The 25,033-nt window shown below is 43.2% G+C and overlaps 1 protein-coding gene across 1 annotated transcript in view; it reads right to left on the bottom strand.

Moving 5' to 3' along the window:
* LOC146662834 (NACHT, LRR and PYD domains-containing protein 3-like) overlaps positions 1-17,909 on the bottom strand; it is a 41,620-nt gene extending 23,711 nt beyond the window's left edge. Inside the window, exons 1-6 of the mRNA XM_085417620.1 lie at positions 17,857-17,909; positions 13,939-14,249; positions 5,436-7,236; positions 5,163-5,336; positions 4,645-4,818; positions 2,998-3,171 (exon numbers count right to left, since the gene is read on the bottom strand). Of these exons, the coding sequence (XP_085273746.1) occupies positions 2,998-3,171; positions 4,645-4,818; positions 5,163-5,336; positions 5,436-7,236; positions 13,939-14,215 (2,600 nt within the window). The 5' untranslated portion in view covers positions 14,216-14,249; positions 17,857-17,909. The remainder of the gene's footprint in view (positions 1-2,997; positions 3,172-4,644; positions 4,819-5,162; positions 5,337-5,435; positions 7,237-13,938; positions 14,250-17,856) is intronic.
* Positions 17,910-25,033: the final 7,124 nt, after the last annotated feature.

The following is a 25,033-nucleotide window of genomic DNA, read 5'->3' as shown; positions in this document are numbered from 1 at the left end:
TTCATAAAACGAAAGCACCAAGACGGACCTCCTTGGAAATGTTCAATGTTCATCTCTTCAGCTAGTGAAACTGTCAGGGTCCTGGGTCTCCTGACCCAGCGTTTTAGTTCTTTGTGATTTTTGTATTATTGTACTTGGTGTGAGTTATTCTATGGGTTCTAGTTTTGTCAGGGTCCTGGGTCTCCTGACCCAGCGTTTTAGTTCTTTGTGATTTTTGTATTATTCTACTTGGTGTGAGTTATTCTATGGTTTCTAGTTTCGATCCCTTGCCCTTCTTGTTTCTCTGTGTCCCCTCTGTTCTGTAAGTCTGTGTCTGCATGTTTGAGTTCCCCTCCATGTCTATCGGTTCTTAGAGTCTTCTGCCTTATGGTTTATGTCTCTGTGTTTCTTAGTTGCTGTCTCCACGGTGTCAAGTTTGCGTCTCTGTGTGATCCTTCCTGTTTTACTTTGAAGGTCCGTGACTTATGTGAATGTGTCCTGCTTTGCTTGTCTCGTCAGTTCTAATTTCCCCCAGCTGTGCTCTCCTTCTGTGTCTCATTCTCCTCGTTACTTCCCAGTGTATTTAGACCCTGTGTTTCTCTGAGTCAGTGTTGCGTCGTACCCTCATCAAGCTGTGTGTTTTGCCTCCGTGTTGCCAGTGTTTTGTCTCCAGCTCCAGTTCAGTGTTTCTGCTACAGTGCTTTAGTCCACCAGTGTTTTTGTTTGTCTTTTGGTGAGTTTAGTTTAGTAAGAGGTTTTCCCAGCAATAAAGGTGCGCTTTAAGTTGTACTTCTGTGTCTGAGTCCTGCATTTTGGATCCACCACTCCTGCTTGCCTGCCTGCCACACAGCCAACCATGACAGAAACTGCTTTTAGCCGAATGGTGACCGTCGAAACGCTTCTCCCACTCGTTCTTTGCTCGATGATCCACCGCTCGAGTCTTTCCTCCAACTCGGGCCACCTCGCCTTATGTCCGCGGAAACTCAGCTGCATTTTCTTGACCTGCCGGAGCTTGTTTTCTAGCTTCCTCCATTTGCGAACCATCGATTCGTTAATCTTAAATTCTCTCGCGGCTGCTCGATTTCCATGTTCCTCCGCATAGCTGATGGCCTTCAGTTTAAACTGTGCTTCATAAGCGTGTGTCTTTGCCATTTTCAGGGTTGTTAAAACAACGATGTTCCACATAATGCACATACCTGTCCTTTTATACAGGTATGTGCGATTGTCCGGTATATACGATCAATGCCCACACTTCACCCTTTAGCGTTCTCATGGTGTTCTCTACTACGTCCTCCTTACAACACACAGGGCGCACTGCGCTATAGGGCGCGCCGTACTTTTTGAAGAAAATCTAAGACTTTTAAGTGCGCCTTATGGTCGTGAAAATACGGTATTTATTTTTACCAGTGAAACCAATATAACATCTCCACATTCACAAATATACATTTCTGACATTCAAAAACAAAACAAAAACAAATCAGCGACCAATATAGCCACCTTTCTTTGCAAGGACACTCAAAAGCCTGCCATCCATGGATTCTGTCAGTGTTTTGATCTGTTCACCATCAACATTGCGTGCAGCAGCAACCACAGCCTCCCAGACACTGTTCAGAGAGGTGTACTGTTTTCCCTCCTTGTAAATCTCACATTTGATGATGGACCACAGGTTCTCAATGGGGTTCAGATCAGGTGAACAAGGAGGCCATGTCATTAGTTTTTCTTCTTTTATACCCTTTCTTGCCAGCCACGCTGTGGAGTACTTGGACGCGTGTGATGGAGCATTGTCCTGCATGAAAATAATGTTTTTCTTGAAGGATGCAGACTTCTTCCAGTACCACTGCTTGAAGAAGGTGTCTTCCAGAAACTGGCAGTAGGACTGGGAGTTGAGCTTGACTCCATCCTCAACCCGAAAAGGCCCCACAAGCTCATCTTTGATGATACCAGCCCAAACCAGTACTCCACCTCCACCTTGCTGGCGTCTGAGTGGGACTGGAGCTCTCTGCCCTTTACCAATCCAGCCACGGGCCCATCCATCTGGCCCATCAAGACTCACTCTCATTTCATCAGTCCATAAAACCTTAGAAAAACCAGTCTTGAGATATTTCTTGGCCCAGTCTTGACGTTTCAGCTTGTGTGTCTTGTTCAGTGGTGGTCGTCTTTCAGCCTTTCTTACCTTGGCCATGTCTCTGAGTATTGCACACCTTGTGCTTTTGGGCACTCCAGTGATGTTGCAGCTCTGAAATATGGCCAAACTGGTGGCAAGTGGCATCTTGGCAGCTGCACGCTTGACTTTTCTCAGTTCATGGGCAGTTATTTTGCGCCTTGGTTTTTCCACAAACTTCTTGCGACCCTGTTGACTATTTTGAATGAAACGCTTGCTTGTTTGATGATCACGCTTCAGAAGCTTTGCAATTTTGAGACTGCTGCATCCCTCTGCAAGATATCTCACTATTTTTGACTTTTCTGAGCCTGTCAAGTCCTTCTTTTGACCCATTTTGCCAAAGGAAAGGACGTTGCCTAATAATTATGCACACCTGATATAGGGTGTTGATGTCATTAGACCACACCCCTTCTCATTAAAGAGATGCACATCACCTAATATGCTTAATTGGTAGTAGGCGTTCGAGCCTATACAGCTTGGAGTAAGACAACATGCATGAAGAGGATGATGTGGACAAAATACTCATTTGCCTAATAATTCTGCACTCCCTGTATGCATGACAACAGTGGGGACAGGGCATCTCCTTGGTAAATACCACACTGGTGACTTATGCATTTCTTTTAAAGTTGGTCTCTAGGGTTGTTTTCTGCATATCGACTAGAAAACAGAAGCATCGCATAAATTTAATAACTAAAATACTGCAAAACCCAAATTGTATAACAGCTTCTTAAACTATTAACAAAGTTTTTTGATTTCCAAAAAAGATTGTAAAAATTTTTTTCTCCTGTAAATTGAACGTCTACACACACACACACAAAACATATTCATCTCAGCACAGCTAATACACAGTGTCTGACCTCAGAGTCTCCAGTCTACAATGTGGACTCTCCAGAAAACCACACAGTTGATTCACTCCTTGATCATGCAGATTGTTTTTACTCAGGTCCAGCTCCCTCAGATGTGCAGGATTAGACTTCAGAGCTGAGCCCAGAAGAGCACAGCTGATCTCTGACAAGCAGCAGTTCCATAAACTGTATATAAATAAAGATGTTAGTTTATTAAACAACGTTTAATGTTTGAAATCATTTAGTGCTCCATAATCGATCTGTAAAAAATAAAAATGCTGAAGTCTAGCTGTTTTCGAACAAAGGAAATATGATGACTTTACTTGTATTTGAGAAACTCTACTCACTACTCACATTAAGTCAATGTATTTCACAGCATATTGTGTTGGAGTATTTTGGAGTTTTCACTTCTAAGCTCGAGTACTGTAATTCATTATTATCAGGATGTCCTAGAAACTCCCTGAAAAGCCTTCAGTTAATCCAAAATGCTTCAGCAAGAGTACTGACAAGCAGAGATGGGCAGTAACGCGTTACTGTAATCCGATTACTTTTTTCAAGTAACAAGTAAAGTAAGGGATTACTATTGAAAAAACGGTAATTAGATTACCGTTACTTTCCCGTAGGAACGCTGCGTTACTGCGTTACTAAAACCGTGATTTTTTGCGAGAATGTCTCATGACAGTGACGTAAGCGAGTGCGACGTTCGTGACAACAGCTGTGTGCAGATCAACAATGGATAATATATCGAGTGCGGGAGAGAGCATGAGCATGCAGCGTTTAAAGCGTGGAAGTACGGACCTTACTTTGAGTTTGATTCCATAAAAAGTGACAAAAACATTAGTGTCTGTTGTGCGTTGGAAGAAAACTTATTTTTACAGTGAAAAAAAAACCCTAAACGTCCAAGCAAGCACCGAGTGCGCTACGACGTAATGGGAAATTCACAGAGAAACTCGTGGATTCTTCCACTGACCGCTGCGGCACACCTGCACCAGGGTAAACCTCCGCCTACCCCACTCCTGCTTTACAGGTGAAAATAGAGCAAAAGGACCGCTATGTCTTTGATTTTATTTATTTTCTGCTGTGTTTTACTTGCATCTAATTGAAAGAGTGAGTTTCCTCAGAGTAGGTGTTTGCTGGCATGCAATTTACTTGGTGAGAACTTGGACACATGATCATGCTAAAATATAATTTTCACATCCCCACATTCAGTAGAAGTTCTAATAAAAGCCATTTGTAGACATGTATTCCAGTTCAGAATGTGAATTCTGTTGCATATAATTTAATTTTTGCTTGATGCATAAAGTTAAAAGATTAAAACTGATAAAACAAGTTTTAAAAAGGGACTTTTCCATTTGATTACATTTTGTATGATGGATTATGCAGAAAAAATAGAATTGGGCTGAAAGATCTATCGCTTTATCACCTCTTCAGGTTGTAAATCGTGTTTTTAAAAAGTAACTAAGTAACTAAGTAATTAATTATTTTTGAAAATAAGTAATCAGTAAAGTAATGGGATTACTTTTGGGGGGGAAGTAATCAGTAATTAGTTACTGATTACTTTTTTCAAGTAACTTGACCAACACTGCTGATGACATCTATCAGGTAAAGCATTGTTACATTATATTCATCTCAGTGCTCAGCTAAAACAAGGTGTCTGACCTCAGAGTCTCCAGTCTGCATTTCTGACTCTCCAGAAAACCACAGAGTTTCTCCACTCTTGAATCCCGTAGGTCATTGGAACTCAGCTCCAGCTCTTTCAGATATGAGGAGTTGGACTTCAGAGCTGAGCCCAGAGAATTACAGCTGATTTCTGACAAATTGCAACTCCTTAAACTGAATGAAAAATAGTACACTTAGTTCCACTGACATTAACATGAACCCTCCCTGTGTTGGGTAAATCAAAAGTACTGATTTCTGATGTCTAAATTGTGTGCACATTTTGTGAGTGTGCTTAATATTACATGATTTGTTAGATATAAATTATTCATTTTAAAAATTCATCTGATGAGCAGTAAAAAAAATATCTGTTGCAAATGTTTGTCATGATACATCCATGTATGGACACATATATATGGACTATACACTAAAATTTATGATGTCATGATGGTGTCCTTGACATTGAGCAAGAAAGATGACATGAAAGAAATTACACAAATCTGCAGTGTTTAAGATCTTACCTGAGACTGCCTAAAGTACAGTGTGTACTCATCAGTCCAGAGGAAAGTAGCTTCATCCCTGAATCTGGCAAACTGGTTTCACTCAGGTCAAGCTCTTTTACATTACTGGATGGGGAGCTGAGGATTGTGGCTAGAGCTTCACAGCTTCTCTCTGAGAGGTTACAACCCCTCAGCCTAAGAAAGAAAAGCAATAATATACACAGACTTAGAAATAATTCTTACTTTTTAGGAACTTAACTTAAACTTAAATAAATTATTAATAACTCCACCTACAGCACTTTCTTGGAGGCTTTGGCAACTGGAAGCAGCCTCAGAAGAGCCTCCTCTGAATTTGAGTCAGAGTATTTTTTCAGGTCAAACTCATTCAGATCTTTTTCTGATGACAGTAAGATGAAGACCAGAGCTGACCACTGAGCAGGAGACAGTTTATTTGTGGAGAGACTTCCTGATCTCAGGGACTGTTGGATCTCCTCCACTAGAGAACAATCACTGAGTTCGTTCAGACAGTGGAACAGATTGATGCATTTCTCTGCAGACAGGTTCTCATTGATCTTCTTCTTGATGTACTGGACTATTTCCTGATTATTCTGTGAGATACTTCCTATCTGTGTCAGCAGGCCTTGTGAGGGACTCTCATTGTTCAGCATTGAAAGACCCAGGAGGAAACGGAGGAACAAGTCCAGGTGTCCATTTGGACTCTGTAAGGCCTTCTTCACAGCACTCTTGTAAAACTGTTTAACTGTATGTTTGTTTCTGAAAACTTTAGACAACTGATATGTTTTTTCTTTAAGCAGGTTGACTCCAGAGTTGATGAAGGTCAGATGGACATAAAGAGCAGCCAGAAACTCCTGAACACTCAGATGGGTGAAGAAGAACACCTTGTCCTGGTACAGTCCTCTCTCCTCTTTAAATATGTGTGAGAACATTCCTGAGTACACTGAAGCATCACTGATATCGATGCCACACTCTGTCAGGTCTGATTCATAGAAGATCAGGTTTCCTTTCTGAAGCTGATCAAAGGCAAGTTTTCCCAGATACTCAATCATCTTCTTGATTTCGGGACTCCACCATGAATCTCTGTCAGCTCCGCCATTAGACTTGCCCTTCTTCCCTTTGGCTTGTAGCACCAGGAAGTGGCTGTACATATCAGTTAAAGTCTTGGGTAAATCTCTACCCTCACTGGTTTTCAGGAAATTCTCCAGAACTGCAGCAGTGATCCAGCAGAAGACTGGGATGTGGCACATTGTGTGGAGGCTTTGTGATGTCTCAATGTGGGAGATGATCCTGCCAGCCTGCTCCCTATCTCTGAATCTCTTCCTGAAGTACTCCTCCTTTTGTGGGTCAGTAAACCCTCTGACCTCTGTCACCATACAAACACAGTCAGAAGGGATCTGATTGGCTGCTGCAGGTCTTGTGGTTATCCATAGGTGAGCAGAGGGAAGCAATTTCCCCCTGATGAGGTTGGTCAGTAGCACATTCACTGAGGTGGACTCAGTAACATCAGTCAGGATTTTAGTTTTGTTGAAGTCCAGAGGAAGTCGACACTCATCCAGACCATCAAAGATGAACACAACCTGGAAGTCTTCAAAGCTGCAGATTCCTGCTTCTTTGGTTTCAGTAAAAAAGTGATGAACAAGTTCCACCAAGCTGAACTTTTCCTCTTTCAGCACATTCAACTCTCTGAAAGTGAATGGAAACATGAACTGGATGTCCTGGTTTGTTTTTCCTTCAGCCCAGTCCAGAGTGAACTTGTGTGCTAAGACTGTTTTCCCAATGCCAGCCACTCCCATTGTCAGCACTGTTCTGATTGGTTCATCTCTTCCAGGTGAGGCTCTAAAGATGGCTTCCTGTCTAATTGTTGCTTCTGGTCTGTCTAGTTTCCTGGATGCTGTTTCAATCTGAGTGACTTCATGTTTATTACTGACCTCTGCAGTCCCTCCCTCTATGATGTAGAGCTCTGTGTAGATCTGATTCAGAATTGTTTTGTTTCCTGCTTTAGCAATCCCCTCAAACACACACTGTAACCTCTTCTTCAGATTTGACTTGAACTTGTGCTGACATAATCTCTGAATCTCTGAAAGAAGAAAAAAATATTAAATAATAATACTAACTTTATTTATACAGCGCTTTCAAACAAAGTGCTGTACAGCTATTTGAAACTAAAAAGATAAATAAATAAAAGCGATACATATCAATACAAGTAAAAAACACAATACAAGTTAAAAACAGTAAGAATTTAAAAACTAGAAGGCATAGAATCAAGACATGTAAGATAGGGTGAACAAATATGTCTTCAGCTTAGTTTTAAAAACCTCTAAAGAGCATGCCTGTCTACCTAATATCTCAAATCAAATGAGTAGATACTGTACAGAAAATCCATGATCAAGAATCAAGTGTCGTATCACTTAACTTGCCTTTTTCACTCTGCTTTTTCTTTTCATTTCAATTTATTATGATGGCCAAGATTATCAACAGGAAAGTTGTGTCGGGCATGCTGGTACAATTCATCAAGTGTTTATTCACTACCTAGAGTGGTATGTCTGCTAGCCTCTTGACAAAGAGCTGTCTCTGTCCCTCTCTACCTTCTAGATATGCCAGAAAGCCTGAATGACACACCAGAGTGATATACTGCCAAAACTGTTAGTTTTAGCTAGGTCACAGGTCACAGGTATATGACCCTTGACAAAATTTCCCATATGTGGGACTAATAAAGGTTATCTTATCTTATCTTATCTTATCTTATCTTATCTTATGATTGATTTGGTAACCATATCATCGAATCTGTGGCCACATGTTCTGGACATTCAGGTGAAGAGTAGGAGCTGAGTTGTCAACTGATCAACACCTGGAGTTTTGCAAGACACTGCAGTTGCAAGGTAGTTGGTGCCTGTCGTGTGGTAATCCCCAAAATAGATGGTGGACACTGAAGGTGAAGACAGCTATCAAGCTGAAGAAGTCCTGCTGGGCTTGGTTAGCCTGTGGGACTTCAGCAGAGGGTGTGCTCCAGCTACAAGGGAATCACACTTGTCAGACTCTGTGGCAAGGTCTATGTCATGGGATTGGAAAGAGGAGTTCATCCATTAGTGCCTCAGATATGGGAGAAACAATATGGGGTTTTTTCTGGTCATGGAACACTGGACCAGCTCTTTATCCTCTCAATGACATTTGAGGGTGTCTGGGAGTTTTCCCAGCCAATCTACATGTGTATTGTGGACCTGGAGAAGGCATTCAATGACGTCCCTCGAAGTATCCTGTTGGAGGTTCTTTGTGAAAATGTGTTAGAGTTAGGCTAAACTGTGTTGCCAGTTTTTATTGACAGAATTTCTAGACATGCCAGATGGCAGCAGGCTTTGACTTTGATGGGCTCAGAATCTTATCTCTATGTTTTGCAGACGATGTGGTTCTGCTGGCTTGATCAGGTGGTGGTTTCCAGCCTGGTCTTTAGCCAGAAAAAGGTGGAATACTCACTCCAGGTCAGGGACAAGTTGCTGCCCAAAATGAAGGTGTTTAGGTATCTCTGGGTATGGTTGGGGTGCTGTGACCGGTTGGAGTGAGAGAAAGAAGACAGGATAAAGACATGCTGGCGAAGAGAGCTAGAGATTGTCTGTGAAGGTTCTCAGTCATCCAGGTCATCGTAGTCAAACGAGCTTGCAAAGAAAAGCGTCTGGACTTCTTTAAGTTGCTTGAAGACGTTTCACCTCTCATCCGAGAAGCTTCTTCAGTTCTAAGGTCAAATGGTGGAGAGTCCCAGATATAAACCTAGTGGGAGTAACCCCCCACAGAGGGACAAAAGGACCCCCTGATGATCCTCTAATCGCCTGAGCTAGGGTGTGAAACTGGGTGTGGGTCCAATCAGCCAGAGTTTCGGGTGAGCTGATTGTGAAACCTGGCTCCACCTTATCATGCGAATTCCTGAGGTCAGATGGCCCAGGATGTGAGTGGGCGTTAAGGCGTCTGGGGAGGGAACTCAAAACTGGATTATAGATGGCAGAGAGTTGGTGTCGTAAACCACCGCCTCTCTTCAAAGATGGTTGCTCACAGTGGACATAGATGGCTTCTTTCACTCCTCTTTCAAACCATCTGTCCTCTGTCCAAAATGTGAACATTGGCATCCTCGAAAGAGTGTCCTTTATCCTTAAGATGCAGATGGACTGCTGAGTCTTGTCCTGTGGAGGTGGCTCTTCCATGTTGTGCCATACGCTTGTGAAGTGGCTGTTTGGTCTCTCCAATGTAGAGGTCTGGGCATTCCTCGCTGCACTGTACAGCATACACCACATTGTTAAGTCTGTGTTTTGGAGTTTTGTCTTTCGGGTGAACCAGTTTTTGTCTGAGCGTGTTGCTGGGTCTGAAATGCACCGGGATGTCATGCTTGGAGAAAACTCTCCTGAGTTTTTCTGATACACCGGCTACATAGGGGATGACAATGTTGTTGCGTCTGTCTTTCTTATCCTCCCTCGCTGGTGTCTGATCTTCTTTTCTGTGCCTCTTTGCTGACTTTATAAACACCCATTTAGGATAGCTGCACGTTTTGAGTGCTTCCTTTACATGCGTGTGTTCCTTCTTTTTTCCTTCAGGCTTAGAGGAAACATGTTCTGCCCGGTGGTGTAGGGTCCTAATTACTTCAAGTTTGTGTTCCAGAGGGTGATGGGCGTCAATCAGAATCAGAATCAGAATCAGAATGGGTTTTATTGCCAAATGTTGAGCAGGTTTACAACATTAGGAAATTGCTGCGGTGCTTCAGTGCAAACATACTGTCATAAATTGCGCTTAAATAGACATGAAAAAATAAAAGTAAGAATAAGAATTAAAAGTGCTACGTAGAAAGATATATGCATGAGATATACATGAGATATATACATGAGAATAAGAATTAAAAGTGCTACGTAGAAAGATATATACATGAGTGCAGGTGGTGATCAGTGCCAAAACATGGAATGATGCAGTGAACACAGCGTAGGGTCATGTGTTAGTGGTGGGAACAGTCGTACGTTTATTGTTCATGTGTCCAACAGCAGAGGGGAAGAAACTGTTCTTATGGCGAGAGGTTCTGGTGCGAATGGACCGGAGCCTCCTGCCTGAGGGGAGCAGGTCAAACAGACTGTATCCAGGGTGAGAAGGGTCAGCTGAGATCCAAGCTGCACGCCGCAGTGTCCTGGAGGTGTACAGGTCCTGCAGAGATGGGAGTCTACAGCCAATCACCTTCTCAGCAGAGCGCACAACACGCTGCAGTCTCTGTTTGTCCCTGATAGTGGCTCCAGCGTACCACACGGTGATGGAGGAGGTGAGGATGGACTCGATGATTGCGGTGTAGAATTGCATCATCGTCCGTGTTGGCAGGTTGAATTTCTTCAGCTGCCTCAGGAAGTACATCCTCTGCTGGGCTTTCTTGATGACGGAGATGATGGTGGGCTCCCACTTCAGGTCCTGAGTGATCGTGGTACCCAGGAAGCGGAATGAGTCCACAGAGGTGATGGGGGTGTCAGTCAGGATGATGGGGGGGAGTGGGGCTGTGTGCTTCCTGAAGTCCACAATAATCTCCACTGTCTTCTGGGCATTCAGCACCAGGTTGTTGTGGCTGCACCAAGACACCAGACGTTCAACCTCCATCCTGTAGGCAGACTCATCCCCGTCCGAGATGAGCCCAATAAGGGTGGTGTCATCTGCAAACTTGATTAGCTTGACAGACTGGTGGGTGGAGGTGCAGCAGTTGGTGTACAGGGAGAAGAGCAGAGGAGAAAGAACACAGCCCTGAGGGGAGCCGGTGCTGATGGTCCGAGAGTCCGAGACATTCTTTCCCAGCCTCACATGCTGCTTCCTGTCCGTCAGGAAGTCAGTGATCCACCGGCAGATTGGATCGGGCACATTCATCTGGGAAAGCTTGCCTCGGAGATGGTCTGGAAGGATGGTGTTGAAGGCAGAGCTGAAGTCCACAAACAGGATCCTGGCGTAGGTTCCTGGGGAGTCCAGATGCTGCAGGATGAAGTGTAGGGCCATGTTGATGGCGTCATCTACAGACCTGTTGGCTCTGTATGCAAACTGCAGGGGGTCCAGGAGGGGGGCCATGAGGGTCTTGAGGTAGGAGAGAACCAGGCGCTCAAATGACTTCATGACCACAGAGGAGGTACTGGTCCGTGTGTGTGGGCTTCCGGTAAACTTTGATGTTGAGGTTGCCATTCTCTTCAATGTCCACAGCACAGTCCAGGAAAGGCAAACAGTTATCCTTTGTGTCTTCCCTGGTGAACTTGATGATTTTATCCACAGCGTTAATGTGCGCAGTGAAGGATTCCACTTCTTGTGTCTTGATTTTGACCCAGGTGTCGTCCACATATCTGTACCAGTGGCTGGGTACTCTTCCTTTGAAAGAGCCAAGAGCCTTCCTTTCCACTTCCTCCATGTAAAGGTTGGCTACAATAGGTGACACAGGGGAGCCCATGGCACAGCCATGTTTTTGTCTGTAGAAGCCTTCGTTGTATTTGAAGTAAGTGGGGGCTCGTCCGGGATAAATTTTGAATATGGCACAGTTTAGCCTGGGTGATTTTATAGCTAAGCCTGCATTAGACCAGCTTGATGCATGTAGGAAGGAGGATTTATGTGCTGTTGCCGCGCATTATGAAATCCCTGTGGCTAAGACCATGAAGAAGAGCGAGTTAAAGTCTCTTGTGGTCAGTGGGTTGGTTGGGAAAGGTGTGTTCCCTTTGGACGCGGACACTAGGGATGCAGCGTCAGTCTTTGAAACCTCTGATCAGCCTGAGGATTGTGCTGAGGAGGGGACAGTGACACCTATTGTGGTCAAACCAGGTGGGGGAAAACCCCCAGCCTCTCTTCCACGGTTTGAGCCCTTCTCTGTCGGATCCAGTAATTCCAGTGTTGGTGCACGTTTAAAGGTACATTTGGCTCATCTTGAACTTGAAGCCAAAGCAAGGGAACGTACAGCTTATAGTTTCTGAGTGTTTGGCTCTTAAACGTAAACAAGTGCCCCAGCAATTAAAACAAGCTAAAGGGGTTGGCCTAGTCAAGTCGCTAAACTGCCCCTCTAATATGACCACGAGTGAACCTGATAAGTGTTTTAAACCCTTCATTTTTGATGGTTTTGTCTCCTTAACAGGGTTTCCTGGGGATCAGAAGCCCGGGAGAATACTAAGGGACACGGGTGGCTCACAATCATTTCTATTGGCCGATGTTTTACCAGTCAGTGATGAGTCATCCTGTAACGTAAGTACAATAGTGCAAGGTATTGGGATGGCCTACATACCAGCACTGTTACATTGTGTTCATGTGCAGTCGTTTTGAGTGCTTCCTTTACATGCATGTGTTCCTTCTTTTTTCCTTCAGGCTTAGAGGGAACATGTTCTGCCCCGTGGTGTAGGGTCCTAATTACTCCAAGTTTGTGTTCCAGAGGGTGATGGGAGTCAAAGAGGAGGTACTGGTCCATGTGTGTGGGCTTCCAGTAAACTTCGATGTTGAGGTTGCCATTCTCTTCAATGACAGATTGAAGAGATTAATAACAAGTAGTGATTGATGCGGACATTGTACCAGTCCATCAGAGAGAAATAAGCTTTCTCAGAAAGGTGACTGGTGTCATGGTCCGCGGCCTGGCGTCCGGGGTGCTGTTGGGATGCCCACGCCCACGGGCGTGGCTGCTAACCCCACACCTGCATCCCATCCCAGGCGATCACCAGGTGGACTATTTAATCCTGCCCTACCTGCTGCTCCACGCCAGTCCGTAGTCGCCTCTCAGCGGTAACGTACACCTGCGGGAAAAACCCTTATGACAAATTGTCCATTGGAACTGACTCTGTTTTACCCTGTGTACTCAGATCACAACTTGGCGTTTTTGCGAGCCTCCTGCCTGTCCACCTGTCCGCCTGAGATTCGGAAGCACTATCAGCCTCGCCGTCTCGACCCTTTTGGAGCCCCCCCCCCCCCCTCTGGTTCACTCAGCCCGGCTACCTCCATAAGATGCATACTCCACCTTCCCTCGTATGCTGCCTTTTTTCCGCACCCCAGTAATCTGTTTCTCTTTTGTTTTGCAGCTTCTCACAGCCCCGCTCTCGGCATTCCCTGCGCAGTTCACCTCCCCAGTCCCTCGGTTTCTTCTGGTTCCATACGTTGTTTTTTCGGCTACCCTCACGGGACACCTTTAGTTATAATAAATTTGCTTTCTTTATTCCCTCCTACCCTGGTGTGTGTGTTCTGCTTCTGGGTCCAGCTTGCGCATGGAACTTCGGTTCATGACAACTGGCCTCTGCCTCTCAGGCATGTTCCACAGGAATGAGGCCTGGAGCAGACCCACGACATGCTGTGGAGATTTCATCTCTTCACTAAGCTGGAGGTGATGGCTGGGGAGAGGGAGGTCTGGGTATTGTTGACTAGGAAATCCTCTATTTTAAAATCATATGTTGTTAGTAGGTTTTATACAGTTTTAAATGACATCTAAACCACCCTCCCAATTAGTTTAACCTAATCAAGCAATATATATTTAATTAATATATTTAAAAAGAATACAATCATGTTTAAAAAGGCAGTGATTCAAACTTGCAAACTTGCACTTGTGCATTAACTCATATAGAAAACAAGAACAAATAGATTCAAGGTCATGACTAACTCATCAATAAACATGACAGTAATTTCATTTCTGGTGTTTGGCTGGACCAGCGTGTCTATCAATGCTATGGATGGTTATGACATATGAATCACGTGACCTAATCAATGTTTTTATTGCTTTCTTTCTTAATAACTTTGTAATATCCCACTTATTAATCCTTCCCTGATTTACCTGTGGGTTCTGAGGTTATGTCTTTCAAATTTTTCAGCAGATCATTTTTGTCAATCTTCACCAAAGCCATTTTAGTAACTTTAACGGTATTGGTTGAGTAGGTCTGGAACATTTGATCGACTGTGTCCAGCCTGTCTGCGTTCTCCAGCCGACTTGTTGGGATTGATGGGAAACCTTCCATGGCCCCCTTCTGACACAGTATCCACTTGAATTTTTTGAAGTCATCACCTCCCAAGTCCTCCAAGGTCTGCAGAAGGACTTCTTTATGTGTCGCCATCTTTTATCATATGAAGATTCAACAGGTGTCAGAACTGTAAAAACAACAATTTTCTGGTTTATCAACGCTCACGGTAATTACAAGTGTTTTAATTCATTCATAGACAACTCAATTTGAAAAGAAACAAAACACAGAAACACACCAGGGCTGTTCCTAGGTATCGCTGATATCATGAGTTAAGAAAGCTGATTTTGCTGATTTAAAGGCGAAACCTGTGTGAGTGTGAGAATTTCGGGGTCTTATCAGTTAATTCCAGCTGTGATTAACCCTTTAAAGAAAAGCGTGTCGTATTTGATACATGTTTTTGTGTTTTTGGGACTTCTACGTCAACAGCGTGACATTTTTTTTTATCCTTAAAAATGATAGAAATTGCTAAATATAAATGACTTATATAGCAAATGCAGCACTTGTTTCTCTTTTTGTTTTTGGAGCCATTTATAAGTGGACTTGCCGGTGTGTGTTGGATCATTGCCTTGCTGTCTTGCAAAAAAAGAAAAAAAAAGGTTTGCGGTTAAAAAACGACTAACTACAAGGCACAGAAGGAAAGAAACTCCATGCAAAGAAAAAAATCCAGATACCTGGATAATTTAGTGTAATGCCATGACTAACCCCTAAACTAATTCAAGATTGTTTAAATTGACTATGTTTGTAATTATATACTTTTGTAAAAGAAAAATTAAGCCAACAAGCACTTAAAAATGCTTCAGTGAAAAGTGTGAAATGAAGGGTTACAACAGGATGTTTGAATACAGGATGTTATACAGAGTTGGCCTAACCACCAACTGATAAGGTTCCTTAGAAGCATGTTGGCTGCTCGACATACACACTAATAAAAGTGCAGAAATGTGTCAGGCTCTTTAGCCTGTACATGGGTTACTCTGCACTTTTCTTGCTCCGTTTGAGAAACTAGAAGCACTGAGTGTGAAGCAGAAGAAGAATATCTACAGGATTCACACCATTAGCATCAGTTTAGTTTTTATGTATTAACAGAACCCTAAAACTTCAAAGTTATCCGTGCCTTCTCTAAGACATCAGAGCACAAACAAGGCTGGATTAAACCCATCTCTAATGCTTTCATTCTTTGAAAAAGCTAATGGTTCTGCAGGTCAGAGTGAACTTCTTACTTCTAGGCCCTCAGGGTCATTCACCCTCAGCGCACAGCGCTGCCTAAGACAGAAGGAGATGACCACAAATGCTGGATGAATCACATAGCAGCCATCAAAGTGAAACCCCTCCCTCAGTGTAACAGTTCCTTCTCAGTCCTCCAATCATGGCCACAGAAAAATGATTTAAATCACAGAACTCTTTAATCTGACATTTGTACTGGAGGAACAAAAAAAGCAAAAATCACATACTCCACATTAGAAAATTACATCACAGAGCAGACTGGAAGAAACAAATATGCCTTATTTTAATCTCATAAAGTAACCCCCACACACGTTAAAACAGAGAGAGGAGTCTACCAATACTAATGTTGTTCCATAAAGATGTTATAAAGTGGGTGATCAAAGTTGTTCAAGCTTCTAACATCTTTAGTTTGCATCTTTCCATCACATCTCCCAGCTTGTCCAGTCTGGCTTTAATTACAGAGCCAGCTTTTGCTGCGAGATCGATCAACTTTAGACCAGACAACAAACTACGGAGGCTCCGGAAAAGTGCAATCAAACGATGAGTTTTATTATCACAGGAGAACAACCAACCGTCAGCATACGGATTGTTTTGCTCTGACAAGAATACATTGGGTTCTGGTTTTATAGGATAAAATATCACACCTACGTCAATACAGTTCAAAAATACATGGTGACAGACGGGCAAAAGTTCAACCCGTGCAGACAAGGGTACATCACGTACATATAACCTTACACTGACATATAACTTCTCCTTTCTACATTACTTGCCTTTTATGGTAATAACTTCAGGTCTCAGCATCTCTAAGAGCTAATAATGGACCCTCGTCATTAATCACTAAGTAGAGTACTTTGCAGCCAGTCTCAAACTGAAGCAGAAGATGCTTAGGCCTTTGCTCAGACCTGCTACTAGATTAATATGTGTATCGTAAGCGTGCATGCAATTAACCTGCTATGTTCTCATCTCCCCTCAGCATGTATCATCTGGACACTCTCACCAGTGAAGCTTAAAACCTTCTAGAATGGAACATCAACTCTAACCAAGCACATTCATGCATTGTGTATAAAATGAACTCAACCTATAAAAATAGAAAGGTCAATGTGATGACAGACATATTCAATGCAATATAAACCCTGCAGGAAATATTACTGATAAATGATACTGTAAAACATGTTATTAATACATTCTTCATAAGGCAGATTATATGGTAGCAATAAAAGAATCTCTGAATCTCAACACTTTCCTCACTAGTTTGTCTCCTTTCATCCTTGTTTCTGATGATTCCTTGCCAGCAGACTGCAGCACAGAACAGCACACCTGCTGCCACAGACTTATAGAACATCTGCAGCATTTTACTGCAGATATCAATGGATCTTAGTTCCCTTAACAAAAAAGAAAAGGTGATTTGGCAGTCTAGTTTGTTATCTGGTTATAAACCTAGATATTTAGATTTTGATATCAACCCTATGTCCACCCCACAAGCGTTCACAGGCTGGAGGGGAGGCCGGAAACTTTGGAAATCTCATTTCCTTTAACTTACAGGTGTTCAATATGAGGTCATTTTTGCCTTCCCCAAACCGGAGCACCAGTTCACACTTCCTCATCCCTCATCACCCATCGTTACAGAGGATGTGGTCCCAGCTAGTGAATGTGAGACTGCAGTAAAGTGAATGATTGAGGCGTACATGTGAGTTCAGTCCCACCCCTGACTAAAACCTGGGTCTGAAACTCCCTCACTGTACATGTTTGGGTTTCCAAAGAGGTTAAATTGATGAGAAATGGAAGCAAAGACTTCAAATATATGTTACCACATAAAACGTGTTTTGGTTGTTCTAATTGATCACATTTAAAAGTGTCAGTCTCTTTCTCCCCATCGTTACTGTCATTCACGACAGAAGCTGTGCTGTCTTAGATCTGCATGTGTCCTTCTTTAATGCCTTTTATTTCCTCCTTTATTCTTATCACATTTACGTTGGAGGAATGCTGGCAGTAACTGATTGGACTATTGTGGCACTTCAACAATTGTAGGAATTGCTTTTTAAACTTCTGCCCTGAACTTATGCACTTTAAGAGGATATAATCACATTCCACACAAAAAGGAACAAAATAAAGGGAAGAGGAGGCTCCCTGGGCGTCCTGCAGGAGCTGCAGACTTATTGTGGTGCTTTTCTTCAGTAATATTACTAATTTACTGTCAATTAATTTTCTATATTCATGATTTTTTTCCCCTTGCACCAAGCTTTAAAATATGGAAGTTTGCAAGCATATATGTGCCTTACACCGTGAGCTGTGGCATAAAGACCAGCAGTAAGTGTTACGTGTGCTGCCACAGTGGGTGGTCACAGGACTCTTTCACCCCTGTGTCACCACTGCTCCCATACATATCTGTCAGGCATTTGTTCTATCTGAATATTTTACTCTACTATCAGTCTGAACAAACAGGTCTATTCAATACAAATACTGTTAGAACATGAAGTATATCACCAGGTCGAAGAATGTGGACCAACACTCACCTTGTTTTTCTGTTCCTGCTCTGTCAGCTGTGAAGTGGAGTCTGATCTGGAAGTCCTAAAGCTTTTCAAAGCTACCTCTTATGTGCAGTGTAGCCCCTCCTCTCTGCAGTCACAGGAAGGCACATATTTCCTGACACTTTCAGAGGCCTTTATTCACCAACACCAAACGCTCTCAGACTGTGCAAACTAAAGTGCACACAGAATTATACACATAATCAGTTTTGTTCTTAGCGCTGTGTGTAGGTTAATGAATCCGAATCATCTGAAACTGCAGGCTTGAAACAGCGATGATGCTTAGAGGAGCCTACAACACAGAAACCAGGAAAAGCTCAGGGAGGGAGCCAGAAGAGGTCCACCTTTTCCATGAAAATAACAAATAGAATAGAATTCATTAAAATAAACACAGTGTGTAAAATAAATCTTTAATACGTCACCAATTTTTAAAGTAAATATATTTCAGTTTCCCGAGGAAAGACTGCAGCATTTGGTACTGCATATGACTGTTCTGCTGGTACAAAGGTACAGTCTCGTTCTGTTTGGGCTCCACAGGTTTAGGGGAAAAGACCACTGATGAGGTAAAAGTATAAGGTGCTACTGATGTGAAATGCTCACCAGACGTTGGTAACAACCCATCCAAGCATGCGTGCAAAGACATCAAACCATGTCTATGAATTAAATGATGTGTAACAATGAAAAGTGACAAGTTTGGAGGGCAACGGGTTACGAGCTAGAGTCAGGCTCCGGTTTGTGAGAGTGGAATTGTGCAGCGTTGCTGTTATAGTTAGTGTGGATTTTTGTATAAGGTGTGTTTGGTTGGTGGTTTGGTGTGTGAGTGAGGTAAGTAGGCGAGTCGGCCGAAGGCCTGTACAGGTCCGGTAACGGTCTCCTGCAGACTTCTTCTCATAGACCAGGGTTGGCACTGATGGAGGGCAGAAGGAGTGAGTGGAATAGTATGGATGGTAGTGAAGATGAAGAGATTGGCGGTCAGGGTGAAGAGAATGAGTGGGAAAAGGTTGGAAAGGGGACGGAACGGGAGGGACTGATAGTGAAGGTAATGAAGAGGGAACGAGTTCGAGTATGAATGTAATTGTCAGGTGTGAGGAAGAGGGTGTAAAGAAACTAGATCCACTTGAGCTAACAAGAGCACTTAAGGCACAAGTTGGGGAAATCAAGTATGCTAAGATACTCAGAGATGGAAATTTACTGGTGGGTTGTAACACAGAGGTACAGGTGGAAAAAGCAAGGAAACTTGTGGGGGTGTGCAAAGTCAAAGTGACGAATACTGCAAGAGTAGGGGAAAGGAGCACTAGTGGAACTAAAGGAGTTATTGTGGGCTGCCGTTAAATGTAAATATGAAAGAACTGGTGGAGAATTTAAAACTAAGAACTGGAGAAGTTAAAGGAGCAAGGAGAATGACAAGAGGTCCAGAGAGAGTAGAAACAGAAACTGTGGTGGTGGAATTTGACACAAAAGAGATACCACAAGAGATCTTCTTTGGATTAATAAGATTCAGTGTGAGGGAGTTTGTGCCTAAACCAATGAGGTGTTTCAGGTGCCAAGAATTTGGACATATTGCCAAAGTGTGTAAAGGGAAGAGAAGATGTTCAATGTTCTGAGGATCATGAGTATGGGAAGTGTGGTGTGGGAGTAAAACCTAAGTGCTGTAATTGTGGAGGGGAGCACAGTGTTGTTTTTTGGGGATGTGAAGTGTTGAGGCAGCAGACAGTTATTCAAAAAACAAGAGTACTGCAGAGAGTGACATATGCAGAGGCGTGTAAAATGGTGGAGCAAGACAGACAGATTGGGAAACACCGGGTAGAGGAGAAAAAAGTAATGGTGAAGGTTATGGAAATAGTTGAAAGGAAAATAGAAGAAGAGAAGAAGAAGATGGTGACATTCATTGCGGGAGTAATAAATGCAACCTCAGATGTGAAGTCCAAGACGGAGAGAATCCAGATTATTGTGAAGGCAGCATGTCATAGTTTAGACATGAAGAATATCAGGTGGGAGGACATAAGAGGTGGAACAAGCAGTCAGGCGAGTCAAGAGGGATAATGTGGTGGTTAGTTCTTATAACCATATTAATCTTACAGTGGAATGCCAGGAGTCTCTTGTCAAATGGTCAAGATTTTAAACAGTTTCTATACGAGCAGACAGAAAAACCTGACATAATTTGTATTCAGGAAACATGGTTGAAGCTTTTTTGGATTTTAGAGTTTATGGATATGTTGCTGTTAGATATGATAGGGAAGAAGGAAATGGTGGTGGGTGCCTTGCGTTGATTAAGGAAGGTATTCCATTGAAGATAGGTGAGAGGGAAGGGGATTTGGAGTATGTAGTGATTAAGGTTTGGATAGGAGGGAAGGTGATCATGGTTGTTAATTTTTATAATCCTTGTAAAAAAGTTAGAGTTGAATAAACTGGGGGAAATGGACATGAAAGGAAATATTATCTGGTGTGGGGATTTTAATGCACACCATTTGTTATGGGGGAGTGAGAAAACAGACTACAATGGGGAAGTGTTAGAGGAATTTCTTGACAATGAAAATCTGGTATGTTTGAATACTGGGAAGACGACACGGTTTGATATTAGCTCTGGTAAGTCATTTGGTAGTGATCATTATCTGGTTGTGAGTGAAATAATGGTTGGTCAAATACAGGTACCTGAAACATTAGGAGGGAAGTGGGTGTTTGGGAAGGCGGAATGGGGGAAGCTTAGTAGGGTTTGTGAGGGGAAGTTTTTACAAGTTCAAGATAATGTGAGTGTTGAAAGTATGACTCAAGAAATCAGTCAAAGTATTCTAAGCTCTGCTGATGAGGCTATTCCAAAGACAACAGGGAAAGGTATGAGGAGAGCAGTCCCATGGTGGAATGACGAATGTCAGTTAGTAGTTAGAGAAAAAAATTAGAGCATTTAAGTTGGTTAAATGGTCTCATAATTTTCAACACTTAATTGACTACAAAAAAGCGCAGGCAAAAGTCAGGAGTACAATCAGAAGAACAAAGAGAACATACTGGAGAGATTTATGTAATACAATTGGTAGTAATACTCAAAAAGGGGAAGTGTGGGGGATGATCAGGGAGAAAGAAGAGACTTGGAGAGTTATCCAGTTCTTGATAAGAATAATCGAGCAGCTGTAACTGATGGGGAAAAGCAGATTTATTGGCAAGTACTTTTGTGGATATACATAGTGGGAGAAATTTGTCAGATGAAAGTAAACGAGGAAGAGAGAGGACTAAAGAAAGAAATCTTGAAGCTTTAGGGAGGAAGGACAGTACTGCAGATGTAATGAGTTGTCCCTTATCTATTGGAGAACTGAAAAGAGCTCTGGGCAGGACCAGTAATAGTGCTCCAGGGAAGGATGAGATATGTTATGTTGTACGTTCGCCTTGTAATCGGAAGGTTGCCGGTTCGAGCCCCGGCTTGAACAGTCTCGGTCGTTGTGTCTATGGGCAAGACACTTCACCCGTTGCCTACTGGTGGTGGTCAGAGGGCCCGGTGGCGCCAGTGTCCAGCAGCCTCGCCTCTGTCAGTGCGCCCCAGGGTGGCTGTGGCTACAATGTAGCTTGCCATCACCAGTGTGTGAATGTGTGTGTGAATGGGTGGATGACTGGATATGTAAAGCGCTTTGGGGTTCTTAGGGACTAGTAAAGCGCTATATAAATACAGGCCATTTACCATTTACCATTTATATGTCTGTGAAGGTTCTCAGTCATCCAGGTCATCGTAGTCAAACGAGCTTGTAAAGAAAAGTGTCTGGACTTCTTTAAGTTGCTTGAAGACGTTTCACCTCTCATCCGAGAAGCTTCTTCAGTTCTAAGGTCAAATGGTGGAGAGTCTCAGATATAAACCTAGTGGGAGTAAACCCCCACAGAGGGACAAAAGGACCCCCTGATGATCCTCTAATCGCCTGAGCCAAGGTGTGAAACTGGGTGTGGGTCCCAATCAGCCAGAGTTTCGGGTGAGTTCATTGTGAAAGCTGGCCCCACCTTATCATGCGAATTCCTGAGGTCAGATGGCCCAGGATGTGAGTGGGCATTAAGGCGTCTGGGAAGGGATCTCAAAACTGGATTATAGATGGCAGAGAGTTGGTGTCGTAAGCCCCGCCTCTGTTCAAAGATGGTCGCTCACAGTGGACATAGATGGCTTCTTTCACTCCTCTTTCAAACCATCTGTCCTCTCTGTCCAAAATGTGAACATTGGCATCCTCAAAGAGTGACCTTTATCCTTAAGATGCAGATGGACTGCTGAGTCTTGTCCTGTGGAGGTGGCTCTTCTGTGTTGTGCCATGCGCTTGTGAAGTGGTTGTTTGGTCTCTCCAATGTAGAGGTCTGAGCATTCCTCGCTGCACTGTACAGCATACACCACATTGTTAAGTCTGTGTTTTGGCGTTTTGTCTTTCGGGTGAACCAGTTTGTGTCTGAGCGTGTTGCTGGGTCTGAAATGTACCGGGATGTCATGCTTGGAGAAAACTCTCCTTAGTTTTTCTGATACACCGGCTACATAGGGGATGACAATGTTGTTGCGTCTGTCTTTCTTATCCTCCCTCGCTGGTGTCTGGTCTTCTTTTCTGTGCCTCTTTGCTGACTTTAAGAACGCCCATTTAGGATAGCCGCACGTTTTGAGTGCTTCCTTTACATGTGTGTGTTCCTTCTTTTTTCCTTCAGGCTTAGAGGGAACATGTTCTGCCCGGTGGTGTAGGGTCCTGATTACTCCAAGTTTGTGTTCCAGAGGGTGATGGGAGTCAAAGAGGAGGTACTGGTCCGTGTGTGTGGGCTTCCAGTAAACTTCGATGTTGAGGTTGCCATTCTCGATGTTGAGAGCCAAGAGCCTTCCTTTCCACTTCCTCCATGTATAGGTTGGCTACAATAGGTGACACGGGGGAGCCCATGGCACAGCCATGTTTTTGTCTGTAAAAGTCTTTGTTGTATTTGAAATATGTAGTGGTGAGGCAGAGGTCTAACAGTGTGCAAATCTGATCGGGTGTGTAAAGGAAGCACTCAAAACGTGCGGCTATCCTAAATGGGCGTTCTTAAAGTCAGCAAAGAGGCACAGAAAAGAAGACCAGACACCAGCGAGGGAGGATAAGAAAGACAGACGCAACAACATTGTCATCCCCTATGTAGCCGGTGTATCAGAAAAACTCAGGAGAGTTTTCTCCAAGCATGACATCCCGGTGCATTTCAGACCCAGCAACACGCTCAGACACAAAACTGGTTCACCCGAAAGACAAAACGCCAAAACACAGACTTAACAATGTGGTGTATGCTGTACAGTGCAGCGAGGAATGCTCAGACCTCTACATTGGAGACCAAACAGCCACTTCACAAGTGCATGGCACAACATAATTCAATTCAATTCAATTTTATTTATATAGCGCCAAATCACAACATAAGTCGCCTCAAGGCGCTTCATAGATACAGAGAAAAACCCAACAATCATATGACCCCTTATGAGCAAGCACTTTGGCAACAGTGGGAAGGAAAAACTCCTTTTTAACAGGAAGAAACCTCCGGCAGAACCAGGCTCAGGGAGGGGCGGCCATCTGCTGCGACCGGTTGGGGTGAGAGAAGCAAGACAGGATAAAAGACATGCTGTGAAAGAGAGACAGAGATTAATAACAGATATGATTCAATGCAGAGAGGTCTGTTAATACATAGTGAGTGAAGAAGAACCACCTCCACAGGACAAGACTCAGCTGTCCATCTGCATCTTAAGGATAAAGGACACTCTTTCGAGGATGCCAATGTTCACATTTTGGACAGAGAGGACAGATGGTTTGAAAGAGGAGTGAAAGAAGCCATCTATGTCCACTGTGAGCGACCATCTTTGAACAGAGGCGGGGGTTTACGACACCAACTCTCTGCCATCTATAATACAGTTTTGAGTTCCCTTCCCAGACGCTTTAGCGCCCACTCAGATCCTGGGCCATCTGATCTCAGGAATTCGCATGATAAGGTGGGGCCAGGTTTCACAATGAACTCACCCGAAACTCTGGCTGATTGGGACCCACACCCAGTTTCACGCCTTGGCTCAGGCGATTAGAGGATCATCAGGGGGTCCTTTTGTCCCTCTGTGGGGGGAAACTCCCACTAGGTTTATATCTGGGACTCTCCACCATTTGACCTTAGAACTGAAGAAGCTTCTCGGATGAGAGGTGAAACGTCTTCAAGCAACTTAAAGAAGTCCAGACGCTTTTCTTTACAAGCTCCTTTGACTATGTTATGTTATGTTGAAACATATAAGTGATGAAGCGTTGACTAAATTGCTAATGTTGTTTAATAAGGTCTGGAAAGTAGGGCATCTCCCACATCGATAGAAAGAAGCGCTAATTATACCAATAAAGAAACCAGGGAAAGACCACAGTGATCCTGGAAATTATAGGCCCATTGCTCTGACTTCCAATATGTGTAAACCAATGGAAAGGATGGTGAATGAGAGATTGGTACAATTTTTAGAGTCAAGAAATATATTAGCACTCTATCAGAGTGGTTTTCATAGAGGAAGAGGGATGATGGATCCTGTCTTATGTTTGGAAGATGATATCAGGAAAGCGCAAGTTAATAAAGAGGTGGTAGTTGCTGTCTTCTTTGATCTAAAAAAGGCATATGATATGCTTTGGAGAGAGGGTCTACTGATTAAGTTACATGAAGCGGGGATAGGAGGAAGTATGTTTAATTGGGTATTGGACTTTTTATGTGACAGAACAATTCAAGTTAAAATAGGGTCACATGTTTCTGAGCCGTGTGGAACAGAAAATGGAAAATGAAAATGGAACTCCTCAGGGAAGTGTGGTTAGCCCAACGGTTTTCTCACTTATGATCAATGACATTTTTAAAGGTGTGTCTGATAGTTGTGGTAAATCACTTTTTGCTGACGATGGAGCATTATGGGTGAGGGAGATGAATGTTGACCATCTTGTCAAGAATCTTCAAGAGGGGATACAGTGGGGCAAAAAAGTATTTAGTCAGCCACCGATTGTGCAAGTTCCCCCACCTAAAATGATGACACAGGTCAGTAATTTGCACCAGAGGTACACTTCAACTGTGAGAGACAGAATGTGAAAAAAAAATCCATGAATTCACATGGTAGGATTTGTAAAGAATTTATTCGTAAATTAGGGTGGAAAATAAGTATTTGGTCACCTCAAACAAGGAAAATCTCTGGCTCTCACAG

This window comes from Rhamphochromis longiceps, linkage group LG9, assembly GCF_057381845.1.
Source record: "Rhamphochromis longiceps isolate RC_006_pf linkage group LG9, R_longiceps_female_GT1.1, whole genome shotgun sequence".
In the NCBI taxonomy this organism is placed as follows: domain Eukaryota; kingdom Metazoa; phylum Chordata; class Actinopteri; order Cichliformes; family Cichlidae; genus Rhamphochromis; species Rhamphochromis longiceps.
The sequence above is the reverse complement of the archived record's forward strand: the minus strand, read 5'-3'. Positions and strand labels throughout refer to the sequence as shown.